At 41.5% G+C, this 13,943-nt stretch overlaps 1 protein-coding gene across 4 annotated transcripts in view; it reads left to right on the top strand.

The window, feature by feature from the left end:
• Positions 1 to 13,943, top strand: part of USP34 (ubiquitin specific peptidase 34) — a 248,212-nt gene that overhangs the window by 92,917 nt on the left and 141,352 nt on the right. For all 4 annotated transcript variants that reach the window (XM_055121529.1, XM_055121528.1, XM_055121531.1 and 1 more), the window contains 3 exons: positions 2,354 to 2,443; positions 6,347 to 6,442; positions 10,934 to 11,016. In XM_055121529.1, the coding sequence (XP_054977504.1) occupies positions 2,354 to 2,443; positions 6,347 to 6,442; positions 10,934 to 11,016 (269 nt within the window). The remainder of the gene's footprint in view (positions 1 to 2,353; positions 2,444 to 6,346; positions 6,443 to 10,933; positions 11,017 to 13,943) is intronic.

Here is a 13,943-nt window from a genome sequence, read left to right as displayed (position 1 = left end):
TTTTTGGCACTCTGGTTGTTTCCAGATTCTGACTATTGTGAGTAGTGTTGCCATGAATATAGAAGTACAGATGACTTTTCTGTTAAATGATTTTTAAAAGGTTCTTTGTATTTTAAGACTTTCACTTGGCACTTACTGGGTCAGACACTTACTCTCCTTTATTACTTCATTATATACTCCTTAATTTTACCATTAGTTTTTTGATGACCGTCATTTTGTTTTTGATGTTTTTTTCCCTGCATTACTTTTTGCTGGCTTTGTATCATGATCATTAAATATCCTTTGTATTTTTGAGCTTGCTTGGATGTCTTGTCCTTTAACTTCTTTGCTGATTCATTCTTTAAGCAAATATGTATTCATTGTGCACTGTATGTAGGCACTTTGACCAAGTTCTCTCATTTTACACATTTTACTGGTAGTCTTTAAGCATAGGCATATTAATTGAGACTAATCTTGAAGAGACACTAGTGCCGAATCAAATGAAATCATTTCCAGGCTTAGTTAACTGTAGCCTTTTCATGCTGTGGGTGGGCTACGTTCATGCCTTGGAAGTTATTGTGCCCCGGTTGTACCTGACATTGGCTTACAAATGGCCCAACTCTACAACTCCACAACTAACCTTGAAGAGACACCATGGCTGTTCCTTAATTCCTGGAGCATATGGCCATATATGAGGCTATGCAGCACCGAATTTGATAGTGCTAACAGCCCAGTCGAAGCACAGTAAATTTGATGCGAAAGTTGTCGGAGCCAACTAAGCTCAGTGTGTGAAAACAGTATAGAAGGCACAACTTGAACTAAACAGTAATTCCTTAGACAATGACTCTGATAATACCTTTGTGAGGTACAACAGTTTTCACAACTTTTCTTTTTCAATAATTCAGAAAATTATGCAACCAGGGCTGCATCTGATGGTATATATGAGTACCACATGGTACTCAGGATTGAACTTAGGGTCTCTCCATGCACATGCACTAGCTCTGTGGGCTAGCACATAGAATTAATGCATAGAAGAAATGAGAAACACATTGAAGAAAAGAAAAACTTTGAACCATCTAGTCCTAAGCAGTCAGAATTTGGATTTTAAACAAATTCCCTCAGTGAATGAAGTGTGTATTACAATTAAAATTTGAGGTTTTTTTACTTGAGCCTCTGCTCCATGTTTTTCTTGATTAAATTCTCAGAAGTATCTGTAATTAGATGACTACTTTCATGAAAACTTACTATGAAATTCTTAGTCGCTTGCTTTTTGTTTGTTTGTTTTGGGACCACACATGGCAGTGCTTAGGGATTACTCCTGGCTCTACTCTTAGTAATTACTCCTGGTGATGCTCATGGCACCATATGGAATGCCAGGGATCGAACCTGGGTTGGCCACTTGCAAGACAAACTTGTACCATCTCTCTGGCCCCTTCACTTTTATTTTAAATTTTATTTTTTATAAAGTTGTTCACAATAATTATTACATTTAATATTTGAACACAAACGCACCACCATTACACCTTCTCAGCACTATTTCTTGACTGTTTCCACTTCCAAAGCAGAACTGAAATAATTTATTTTGTATTGCTTGTTATGATTAATTCAGTAAAAATGATCCAAAAAAGTTTCCTTAGAAAAGATTGTATGTGGGGCTGGAGTGGGACAGCTGGAGGGGATAGCGGGTAGGGCCTTTGCCTTGCATGCCGCCGACCTGGGTTTGATTCCCAGCATCCCATATGGTCCCCTGAGCACCACAAAAGAAAAGAGTGTGTGAAGATTGTTCTGTTTCACCCTGGAGCCATTAAGCCCTTTTATAAGAGATTTTTAACATGTTGTTAAAAGTTGAGCCTTTGTGTGCTATTAGACATATATACATGGAGTTCTAAAATTTAAAATCCGGTTGTACAAAAGACTCACTCATGGATGAGGCTCATTCAAGCATGTGAAGATCTACCGTGAGATTGGCAGCTATTGAATTCTGGAGGTTTTTGGATGCTGGGGCTCTGTTGGAACTTGTGCCCGCCCCCCTTCCAGGTTGCCCCAGATGAGACAGGCTGGCATGGGGTCTAGGGGTCTGGAGGCATTTCTGTGGGGTGTTCTTCACTTGCTCTTATACTTAGATATTTATAGTGAATTTTTCTTTAGAAGGCTTGGGTTGGAATTTTCAACACTTTGACTTTACCCCCCAGTGTATTAAAAATAAATTCATGGTATAGGAAAATTTTACTGTTTCTAAACAAGTATGTGTATAGTGTATTTCATTAAATTGTTTTGCATTTAGATTTTTAGTAGTGTGATATGTACAGAAATCTAGATGTACTGATAGTAATTAAAATTATTTTTCAGTAAATAACTGTTTCTGCTTTTTCAGATCAGTAGTAATTTCACTTCGTCTTCTTCCAAAACTGTTTGGAACTTTTCAGCAATTCGGTAGCAGTTATGATACACATTGGATTACTATGTAAGTAAATGAAACTAAAATGTTTACTTAAAAATTTTATTTTTCAAATTACTATAATCAGACAAGGTTTTGAATAGACTGCTTTAGGAAAGGTTTAATTTCATAGTTTTTACTTTTAAATTTGTAATTATAAAACATTACAGCAATTAGTGCTTTAAGTTAGGGTGAAAACTTCTACTATTTTGTTTATATTCATTATATGTTTAATTATGTACAAATATGCTACTGTCTATAAATGTACATATATATCTGTGACAATAGCAAAAGACGCCTTAAGTTGATCAACTCTGAAGTAAACACTCAAGGATGTCTTTAATTTTTCCATTAGGAATTGACTCTAGATGTAATGCATCCTGTAAGGGATAAAAGAATTTAATAAATGTTGAGGAATTTTTAAAAAAGTATTATTTTGATGTGGTACCATTTTTGGTTATATTCTAGAGAAATTGGCTGTTATCAGCACTCTCTCCCTCTCCATCTCCCTCTCTCTCCCTTTCTCCCTCCCTCTCTCTCTCCCCCTTTCTCTTTGACTCTTGTCTCTCTTCTCTTACCCTTCTTTCACTTGTGTCTTTACCTTCTCTGTCTTTCGAAGTGTTGGGAATACTACCCAGGATTTCACGGATGCAAGGCATAAGTTTTACCACTGAACCACATCCCTGGCCAGCAAACAAAATTCTTACTGAATATTTTTCTTCCCTACCATTAAAAGATTGGGAAGACAGATGAATTTATATAGAAAATGGGACTGTGGCAAAAAATGTGTAAATTAGAAGTTTTAGAATTTGGTCTTTTCCCATTTTTATCTCTTAGCACATCTATTGCCAGTAAATATTGTATGAAATGCTTTGTTAACCATGGAAGCAATGGACTCTGGGATACCTTTTTCTATGTATTGCAGATTCTGCTTTTATGTTAATCTTCCTAAGCATTTAAAACCTAGTGTTAAAACAGTTTGTTACTAGAGATTTGACTCAAATGGTAGAGCACGTGCCTAGTTTACATGCTGTCCAGAGTTCCATCATGTTCTTATATCCCCCTCAGCATCACCAGCATCATTTTTTTTTTAAAGGAGTTAGAGTATAGTGGAGATTGTGTGTTTGACTTGCACAGGGCCGATCCAGGTTTAATTCGGTATCTCCTGTGGTATCCCAAGGCCAGCCAGGAGTGATCCCTGAGCACAGAGCTAGGAGTAAGCCCTAAGCACCACTGGGCTTGTTCCAAAAACAATATCGAAATAAAAACATGCTATCATAAAAAGTTAGCTACTAAATAGGATTATACTCCAGACACTTTTACATTCTGCTATATAATGATGAAGGCACACACAGTTCTGTTCTTACATAGATCATATTGTACTATTTTTAATATTAGCTCAATAGTCATTCATTTATTTTTTTAAATGTAGGATTATGGCTATTTATTCAGCCATTGATTAAGCTCATTGAATTGGGCATGAACTCCACATTACTTTTTTTTTTTTAATGCATCGTGAGATACATTTAAAAAGCTTTCATGTTCGAGATTCAGTCGTATAATGATCAACCACCCATCCCTCCACTTTTCACCATCAATAACCGCAGTATACGCCGCCCCCCTCCCCCCCCATCCCAGTCTTCACCTTGCTTCCATGGCAGGTAACTTCCCCAATACTGTTACTTTACTTTTGGGCATTATATTTTGCTCGAATTTCCCACCACCATTCAAGTCTGCGCCAGGGGCAGATGTTAGGTCATTTATTGTCCATTGCTTATTTTGAAAATCTTGGGTGCCGGGCCACGCTTCTGGAATCACTGTCATTGTCATCTGGTTGCTCATCAATTTGCTCAAGCGGGCACCAGTAACGTCTCTATCGTGAGACTTGTTACGGTTTTTGGCATATAGAATATGGCACGGGTAGCTTGCCAGGATCTACCATGCGGGTGAGATACTCTTGGTAGCTTGCTGGATTCTCTGAGAGGGGTGGAGGAATCGAACCCGGTTGGCTGCATGCAAGGCAAATGCCCTACTCACTACACTATCGCTCCAGATTGTAAATGGTTTGGTTCTGGAGACATTTCTGTAGGGTATTAATCCATTTTGGGAATTAATTGAGCATCTCTGGACCAAGGCTGTTGTTGTACTAATAAGATGATGCCCCGAGGCACATTGTAGGTGTGACAGTGAGGCTGATGAGTAGGCAGGGACCTGGGGAAGGACAGTCCAGCACCTCTGCTGCCATGCAGTATGGATATTTGGTCCTGGAACCTGCATACCTGGGCCTTGTTTGTGGAAGCTTTTGGTAGTCTGGATTCCATCTGGAGTAGGCGGGGAAACTGTGCCTGCTTTATCTTGAGTGCCCCAGTGAAATTGGCTCGGTGTGGGGCCCAGAGAGATCTCCAGCTCTGTGGTATCTTCGGAGACTCACTGCTGTGTGTCTCTGGACCAGGGCTGTTGGTGTGCTAAGGTGGCACCCGGAAGCACATTGTGGACTGACAGAAGGCAGGTGAGTGGGCGGGGAGCTGGGGAGGGACAGCCCAGCGCCTCTGCCACCGTGTGGCATGGAGATTTAGTCCTGGAATCCGCATACCTGGGCCTTCCTTGTGAAAACTTTTGGTTCCCAGGATTCCATCTGGAGTAGGTGGGGAGACTGCACCTGCTCTATTTGGGGTGCTCCGGTGAAATTGGCTCAGTATGGGCCTCAGAGAGATTTCCGGTTCTGTGTTGTCTTCCGGGACTTGCTGCTGTGTCTCTGGCTTTTGATCTTTATCAAGATTTATTTATGGGTCTTTTAAGCAAGGCTGGTAGTAGAGTTTTCATGGTAGTTCTGGAGTTGGTTCATGGGGGTGACTGCCAGTGCTTCCATATGTATTGGGAAGTGGGGTTCGGTAGCCCACCCCAACTCTGAGAAAGCCTGAAGATTTCAGTCATAAAACCCACGTTCCCGAATATTCAGCAGGTTATGTCTTGATGAGGTCCATCCTGACATGGTGGAGTCAGGCCAGGGATTTGGAGGCGATTTTAGATTGTGGAAGCAAGTTGCTGCTGGGGTCTCTGCCTGGGCAGGAACAGGCCAACCCCCCTCCGGTTTACTCCAGTTTGTTCAGCCATGTGTGGGTCCGAGATTAACTGTAGCTTTTGGTCACTTTCGAGATTTATCTATGGGTCTCTGATATAAGGCCAGTAAATGAGTTTGTATAGCTGAGCTGGAGGTGGTTTGTGGGCATGGCTCCCACATACCTAACTTTTGGCCATTAATTTTTTGGTTAACTTGGTCCCAAGATGTTGGGATCCAGCCAAAGGCACAGCAGCCATTTTGGGGTATCAGGAAGCCTGAAGGCACCATCACGATGCTGATGCACTCGCCCCACAGGTACAGGTTGACAGCATCATACCCCCCTCATTAGTCATTTATAATCAGCACTCTGGAAGACATTTATTCTCTTTTCAAAGGATAAAAAAACTTCCCCATGGAGATTCAATGTAAATTTAAGTTATATATCTATATTTTCACGCTCTAATTTTTTGTTTGTTTGGGTCATACCCAGTGTGCAATGTTCAGAGGTTACTTCTGGTTCTGCGCTCAGGAATTACTCCTGGCAGTGCTGGGGGATCATATGGGATGCTGGGAATCGAATCTGGGTCGACCTCATGCAAGGCAAATGCACTACCCGCTGTACAATGGCACCGGCCCGAACATTTTGAGAAGTCCTGGGGAGGGGAATGTACAATGATCAGAGCACGTACCATGCATGTATAAGGCCCTAAGTCAACCTGACACTACAGTCAAGTAGTAAAAACTTTAGCATATTAAAGTTTTTGTAATTGAAACACCTTCCATTTGGAAGATTAATACATTTGTCTCTGTCCTAGAAGATAATGTTTCACCCTGTACCTCTGAAATTATTTTTCTATTAATTGGTCCAGGTGGGCAGAAAAAGAACTGAACATGATGAAACTTTTCTTCGATAATTTGGTATATTATATTCAAGCTGTAAGAGAAGGACGACAGAAACATGCGCTGTAAGTATGCCTTCATTAGATTTGTTAAGTTTGTATTGATGATCTTTCTTTTAGACCATCAAAAATTGAAAGATAATTTTCCTTTTGCTTCATATGGTAAATAAGGTCATGAAAAAATTTGTAAAAATTTTAAGAAAAATACATTTTTGTTTGTTTGCTGATTTTGGACCACACATGGTGGTACTAAGGGCTTCGTCCTGGTTCTGTGCTCCAGAATTGATCACTGTTGGAAGGCTTGGGGTGGAGTGAAGGCTTGGGAAAGGGAGGCCATCTGGGATCCTGGGAATTGAAGCTAGGTTGACTACTTGCAAGGCAAGCACTCTACCCATGGCACTATCACTTGTATAAATGTTATTTTAAGTTGGTTTTTGTAGTTTTTTTAATAGTTCTAAATCATAGAGAAATGTAAGTTATAATAACCTTTTGGGGTTTGGTCAGCCTTCACTATCAATTTCTCTGCGAAAGCATTATTTTCAGACATTGATAGTAAGAATCCCACCCTCCCATGAAGTTGTCTGTAATGTTCTTCATTGTGTTAATGTGTTAGGACTTTGACAGTAAAACTTAAATATACTCCCGAACAAATATATCTAACATGATGCTGATTTTAAATATTTTTCTTATTATGGGCTGGAGAGATTCTACAATGGATAGGGCATTTTCCTTGAATGCAGTCGACCCGGGTTTGATCAGGGTCAAACTGCCAAGAGCACTGCCAACAGTAATTTCTGAGTTGAGAGCTAGGAGTAACTTCTGAGCATCACCAGGTATGACCCAGAAAACTGTTACTGTATCACTGTCATCCCATTGCTCATCGATTTGCTCAAGTGGGCACCAGTAATATCTCTATTGTGAGACTTGGTACTGTTTTTGACATATCAAATACGCCAGGAGTAGCTTGCCAGGCTCTGCTGTGCAGGTGGGATACTCTGGGTAGCTTGCTGGGCTCTCTTAAGAGGGACGGAAGAACCGCCCTACCCTCTGTGCTGGGTTTCTGTAGTGTAGTGGTTATCACATTCGTCTAAACATGCTAAAGGTCTCCATTCAAAACCAGGTGGCAAGAGCCGAGAATGAAAAAAATTTAGACAATAATAAATAAAACTATAAGGGCCGGAGAGAGTACAGAGGTAAGGCACTTGCCTTCTCTGCAGCTGGTCCAGTTCAGTCCCCAGCACCCCATAGGGTCCCCTGAGTCCTGCTGGGAGTGAGCACCTCTGTTTGTTGCTGGGTGTGGGGAGGCCCCCTCAGCAGTTTGAGGGTCACTCCGGGTAAGCTTTGTGGGCCTTATGGTCTGAGATATTGGGACTGAGGGGTCTTGGGATCCCAGGGAGCAAACATGCCTGGAGCTTTCATTCCAGCCTAATTAGCTCATGTCTTCAATCGTGGACTTTGGGGGCGATCTCGGCACTGGTCACATGCACCTGATTCTATACCCACTAACACCTTCCAGGCATCCAGCCTGAATCCGGGGTTCTGAGCTCCAGGCCAGATGGGAGCACCCCAGTTCACTCCCACTTGGGAGAGGTAGGGGTCCCGGCCGTGCTCATCACCTATGGAGCTGGGGATAGAACTGGCAGCAACTACAGGAAGACAAGCCCCACCCCCTTTCAGGGTCCCATGCCCCTTGGATTAGGGACATCTGGTCCCCACCCTCACCCCCAGGCCCCTCTACTTCTCTGGGCCCCTCTACTTCTCTGGGCCTTGGCAGCTTTTTGAGGGACACCTCACCAGGCATACCTCAACAGGTTTCACCCAAAAAAACAAAACAGGGGCCGGAGCGATAGCACAGCGGGTAGGGCATTCGCCTTGCACGCGGCCGACCCGGGTTCGATCCCTGGCATCCCATATGGTCCCCCAAGCACTGCCAGGAGTAATTCCTGAGTGCAGAGCCAGGAGTAACCCCTGAGCATTGCTGGGTGTGACCCAAAAAGCAATAATAATAATAATAATAATATATACTAAATTAAATACTATAAAAAAAAAAAACAAAACAAAAATACCCATTTTTGTCATTTAATGCAATTGGATACTAATATCAAGAATCATTATCGGGATATGTAAAGTTAAAAAATTGATGGTATACCTTGTTAATATATTCTCAATAAAAATCTTCTCTGGAATGTCAGGAAGGTGGCTCTGATGGGTACATGCAGAGGAGTGGGTGCATGCAGAGTTCAAACCTTGGCACTATACAGTCTTCTGATTATGGTCAGGTTAACAGTGGAGGCCCTGAGCCACCCCTAGGGTAGCCCTCTTTATTCCTGATTCCACAGGCATCCTTGGACCCAGCGTTACTCTTCCCGTCCTGATTGACTAAGTAATCCTCAGGCCCTCTGAGTACTATTTGGGAGCTCACCCAGAGCCACTCCTTCCAGAGCCCTAACACCTATCCAGCCCCCCAAAAAAGATGAAAATGTTCAATATATTAAAATAACTTAGAGAAGAATTGGTTGAGTTGTGTTTAATACTTATTAGGGACATGCATTCTTAGAAATTGGTAAAGTTGGTAAAATTGCTTGTTAGTCAGAGGCATGAACTCAGTATCACCATATAAGTGAATTTACAGAAGTAGTTTCAATATTGGAAAAATTAATTTTCTCAAAACTTACACGTGGGTGGAAATTAAGCAGACTATGGAAGTGTTCTTATTTATTTATTTATTTATTTTTATTTTCTAAAGTAGTTCACAATATTTGATTACATCTAATATTCAAATACCAATCCCACCATCATGACACCTTCCCACTACCATATTTCAGATGTTCCATCCGAAATCCCAACCCCTGCCCCAAAGCAGAACTGAAATAATATATTTTGTATTGTTTATGAAAAAACACTGAAAATGCTACAAAATACTATCCTTAGAGGAAAGTGTGTGGAGATTTTTGTATTTCACCCAGGGGCCATTATCCCTTCTATAAGAGTTCACTGACATGTTATTAAAGGTTGAGCCTTTTGTGCTTTTATATATATGTATATATATATATGTACATATATATATATTCGTAAAAAACATTCCCTCTAAGATTGATTACCTCCTACTTTGAACCCCATAAAATACAGTGCAGTATTCTTGGAGTATGGGTAGAGTGTGTGGTTTGAAGGTCAACGAATAGGTTCATTCATGGGTGAGGGTTGGCCTGAGTGTGTGGAGAGTGGCCGTGAGCATGGCGGTGCTTAAGTTCTGGAGGTTTTTGGCTACTGGGACTGGGTCCCTTGGGATGTGAAGGGAATCTCACCTGCCCCCCTCTGGGGCACCCTGAGTGAAATAGCCTGGTGCAGGGTGTAGAAGTGTTTTTAAAAAGTCATATACCATTAAGGCATGTCGGTTCACATTTAAAAAACTCTTGTTTTTTTCTAACTTTTTTCAAATCAATTATTTCTCCAGATTTTACAATGTTTTGGCAGAGTGATACTGTTTTCTCAATCACCAAGACCTGGAGATTTCCTTATTTGTATTTAATTTTTTCATTTTTTGGGCCCCACTTTGTGCGCAGGGATTATTCCTGGTACTGTCTTTAGGGATCCACTCCTGTCAGGCTCTGGGGAAAATATAGAGGTGCCAGGGATCAAAGTAGGGTAGGTTACCTTACCCATACTACTATCTTTTTTGCCCCCTCATTTATTTCTAAATATAGAGGACAGTGATATGTCACTAGTCAGTTTTCATTGATGCTATATTTTATATTTTTAATTACGATTTACCTGAAGAAGCACAACAACACATTTGAGGTAGTCTCAACTTTATGATTAAGCTATGTCACTATAATTTGTTCCATAAAACTATAAATCCTATAGGCAGGACTTAAGACTTTATTTTATAAACAGCGAATCAGTCTTCTCTATAACTTATATTCTTATCTTTTACTCTTTTTTGATTTTGTTTTGTTTTTGGGTCACACTTGGCAGTGCTCAGGGGTTACTCCTGCCTCTGCACTTAGTTAAGTACTCCTTGAGGTGCTTCAGTGACCAGTTGGATGCCAGGGAGCAAGCCCTGGTTGGGTGCTTGCAAAATTGGTGATTTTTGCCAGTGTACTATTTCTCTAGCCCCTGTATTATGTATTCTTTTTTTTGTTTGTTTGCTTTTGGGTCACACCTGGGGATGCTCAGGGGTTACTCCTGGCTCTGCACTCAGGAATTAACTCCTGCCGGTGCTCAGGGGACCATATGGGATGCTGGGAATCGAACTCCGGGTCAGCCACGTGCAAGGCAAACACCCTACCCGCTATGCTGTTGCTCCAGTCCCCTGTATTATGTATTCTTATGTGCTACATTTTAACTCTATCAGTCCTTATCTTGTGTATGGGGTTTTTCTAAGCATAACCTAAATAATAAATAAAATATTTAATAGAGGAAAATAACAAAAGAAATTACAATTTAAATTGCTATTATGGAATATTACTTTGGTATCTAACATTAGAACCATTAAAAATTCTAAAGATAATTTAAAAATAGGACCTTGTTTCATTATTTTAATTACTTTTTATATAGGTATAGCCATAGTGCTGAAGTTCAGGTTCGACTTCAATTCTTGACCTGTGTGTTTTCAACTCTGGGATCACCTGATCATTTCAGTAAGTTTCTTTTTAATTATAGTATTTTAATCCATTTGTGGTCTAGATTGATTCTTGGAAGAGTCCATTTAAATGTACTCAATATTTTTACATTTCTGTAATGATTATTCTCAGTAGTGAATGTATGTTGATCTCAGTGTGTCACTGATAAATTCTTTTTCAATTTCTCAGAATGCCATTTTCCAGGTAGAATAAACAACTCATTTCAAATTATATTTGAAATAGGATGCCATACTGTACCATATTTGGCGAATGTGTCTTCAATTACCTTTGGTTATAGACTCATTGCTTCTAGTTGGATACAGCCATTGTTTTTGTACCTGGGCTAACTTGGCCAAAATTGTTAGCTTCATAAGTGATGGAGTCATTTAAAACCATGTCTTTACTTAAATTAAACTCAGTTTCCTTACCAGATGATCTATTTTTTTCCCTATGTACATATATATAGATTTATTTATAAAATCCACCCCCGCCCCTAAGGTGGGAGGAGCTGGGGAAAGTAGAAGAGGTGAAAAAGGGGGCCCAGAAAAGAGTGGAAAGGTGAAGAGGCATGACTGGGAAGAAAAAGGGTCCCTTTCAAGTTAAGGGGGCCACAGGAGCTCTGTTGACAGTCATCTTGCGCCCCCTGCTGGTAGAGGATGGTGTCTGCAGGCAGTTTGAGGTGCCCCCATTAGCGGCTGTGAGTCCTCACTGGCGGTGGGAGTGGGAGTAGGGGAGGTAGGGTGGGTGGCTGGGAGAGTCATGGGAGAGGGGGTGGCGGGGCTGGGCAGGGAGGAGGAGGTGGCCCGCAGGGTGTTGGGGCTGGGAGCCTTGTCGCTGACCAACTCACACTTGGATGCCCCATTGGTGTTGGTGCCCATGGAGGCCGTGGCAGGGACAGTCTCTTTTTTTAAATTTTTTTATTTTTTTAAATTTTATTGAATCATCATGTGGAAAATTTTGCTTTTAGGCTTAAGTCTCAGTTATACAATGCTGAAACAATCATCCCTTCACCAGTGCCCATATTCCACCACACACACACACACACACACAAACCAGTATACCTCCCATCCCACGCACACACCCCCACACCCCTCTGTAACTGATAAATTTCACTTTACTTTCTCTTCACCCCAGTTACATTCAATATTTCAGCAAAAACCTCACCATTATTGTTAGGAGTTCCCCACTAGAGTCAGACCTGTTGTGAAGAGATATGAGGTCATGCGGTTTTGGATTTCTGTATTTTAGCAACTAAGTCCAGGGAAATTTCTTTCAGATATTGGATCATTGCAAGCTTGTAACTCTCATCTGTGATCCTCATAATATGGTGGTCGCCACGCCCCCCCACCCCCACCCCCAAGGAAAAGGCTTTTCTCTAGAGAGAAAAACCTTTCCCCTCCTGGGCAGGCGTGGGGCCGCAGCTTAGTTCTTGATCTGGAGACATTCTGCAAGGAGCTGCCAGTACCAAAAGTAGTTTAGCTGGCCTCTGGAGTCATGCTCGTGCAGTCATGCTCGTGCAGCTCTGGGATCACATCTCAGCGGCGAGTGGGGCCGGTGCCGCCCACCTTTTTGAGAGCACCCTCCGATCTTTTGTTTTTTAAGGGTTGATAAGTTAAATTTTCTGGTCTTATCCAGAGGTGATTAGGGCTTATTCCTGTCTCTGTGCTCAGGAAGGACTCCTGGCAGGCTCAGGGGACCATATGAGTGCTGGGGAATCCAAATCCAGCCATGTGCAAGAGAAGTCCCTTAACCACAGTACCATCTTTTAGGCCAAACAGGGTTTTGTTTTGTTTTTTTTTTAATTAAGACATTGGTCTTGGGACTGAGTGGTAATACAGTAGGTCAGGCATTTGCTTTGCAGTCTGCCTACATGATTTGATCTCCAGCATTGCATATGGACCCCAGATACCACTAGGAGTAAGCCCTGAGTAAGTCAGGTATGTGGAACAAAAACCAAGAGAAGACAGGGCCTGAATGGGGGCGGGGGAAGAGTGTGTTAAAATTGCACTCCCAGTGTTGTTAATTAGGGAGGGAGCAGGGAGTGGGGGAGTGCCAGCTTGCACTTTGTTTTGTGTGTTCCTGTTGAAGAGCCTTCATTATTAGAAGGACAGTCTTTATATGTGGTCAAACTGATGGATTAGTCTTGTTAGCATGAGAGGTTTTATCATGCAACTTTTATATACTTGAGATGCATCATGTGTTTCCTTTTTTTTAAATAATGAGGTATTGGTGAGTTACAATACTGTTTTCTTGTGTTTGTGCTGGAGCCATATACCTGGCTTTGTTTAGCGGTCATTTCTTTTCTTTTTTGCTTTTTGGGTCATACCCGGCGTTGCACAGGGGTTACTCCTAGCTCATGCACTCAGGAATTACTCCTGGCAGTGTTCGGGGGACCATATGGGATGCTGGGAATTGAACGCGGGTCGGCCATGTGGAAGGCAAATGACTACCCGCTGTGCTATTGCTTCAGCCCCATCAGGGGTCATTTCTGATGGTGCTTGCAGGACCATCGGGTTGCCAGTGATCGAACAGGGTTGTCTGGATGTAAGGCAGCACTTTAATGCTGTACTATCCCTTTACTCTGTACTACAGTACTGTTAATGGTATTTTCATGCATGTATATTTTGAATACCTCACCCATAACCAAATACCAAATGCCCATCCTATTCCACCAACACCCATCCACCTGCACTTCCTTTAAGCTAAATTCTGTGAACCAGTTCTCCACTTCTGTTGCCTTTGACCATTGCTTCTCCCTTGCTTTGTGTCTTTTGGTCATCATGTGTTTACTAAGTCAAACTTTTTGTAGCAAATGCTGCAAATTAATAGACTAGTGACATAAGTAGATTTCAAATTCAGACAGCTGGCTTCAGTAGGAATTTTCTGTCTTTATATTAGATCATTTATTATATCTGTTATAATTGGTAACATACAATGAATAAATA

This window comes from Sorex araneus, chromosome X, assembly GCF_027595985.1.
Source record: "Sorex araneus isolate mSorAra2 chromosome X, mSorAra2.pri, whole genome shotgun sequence".
NCBI classification, from domain to species: Eukaryota; Metazoa; Chordata; class Mammalia; order Eulipotyphla; family Soricidae; genus Sorex; species Sorex araneus.
This window is presented reverse-complemented; position numbering and strand designations above follow the sequence as displayed.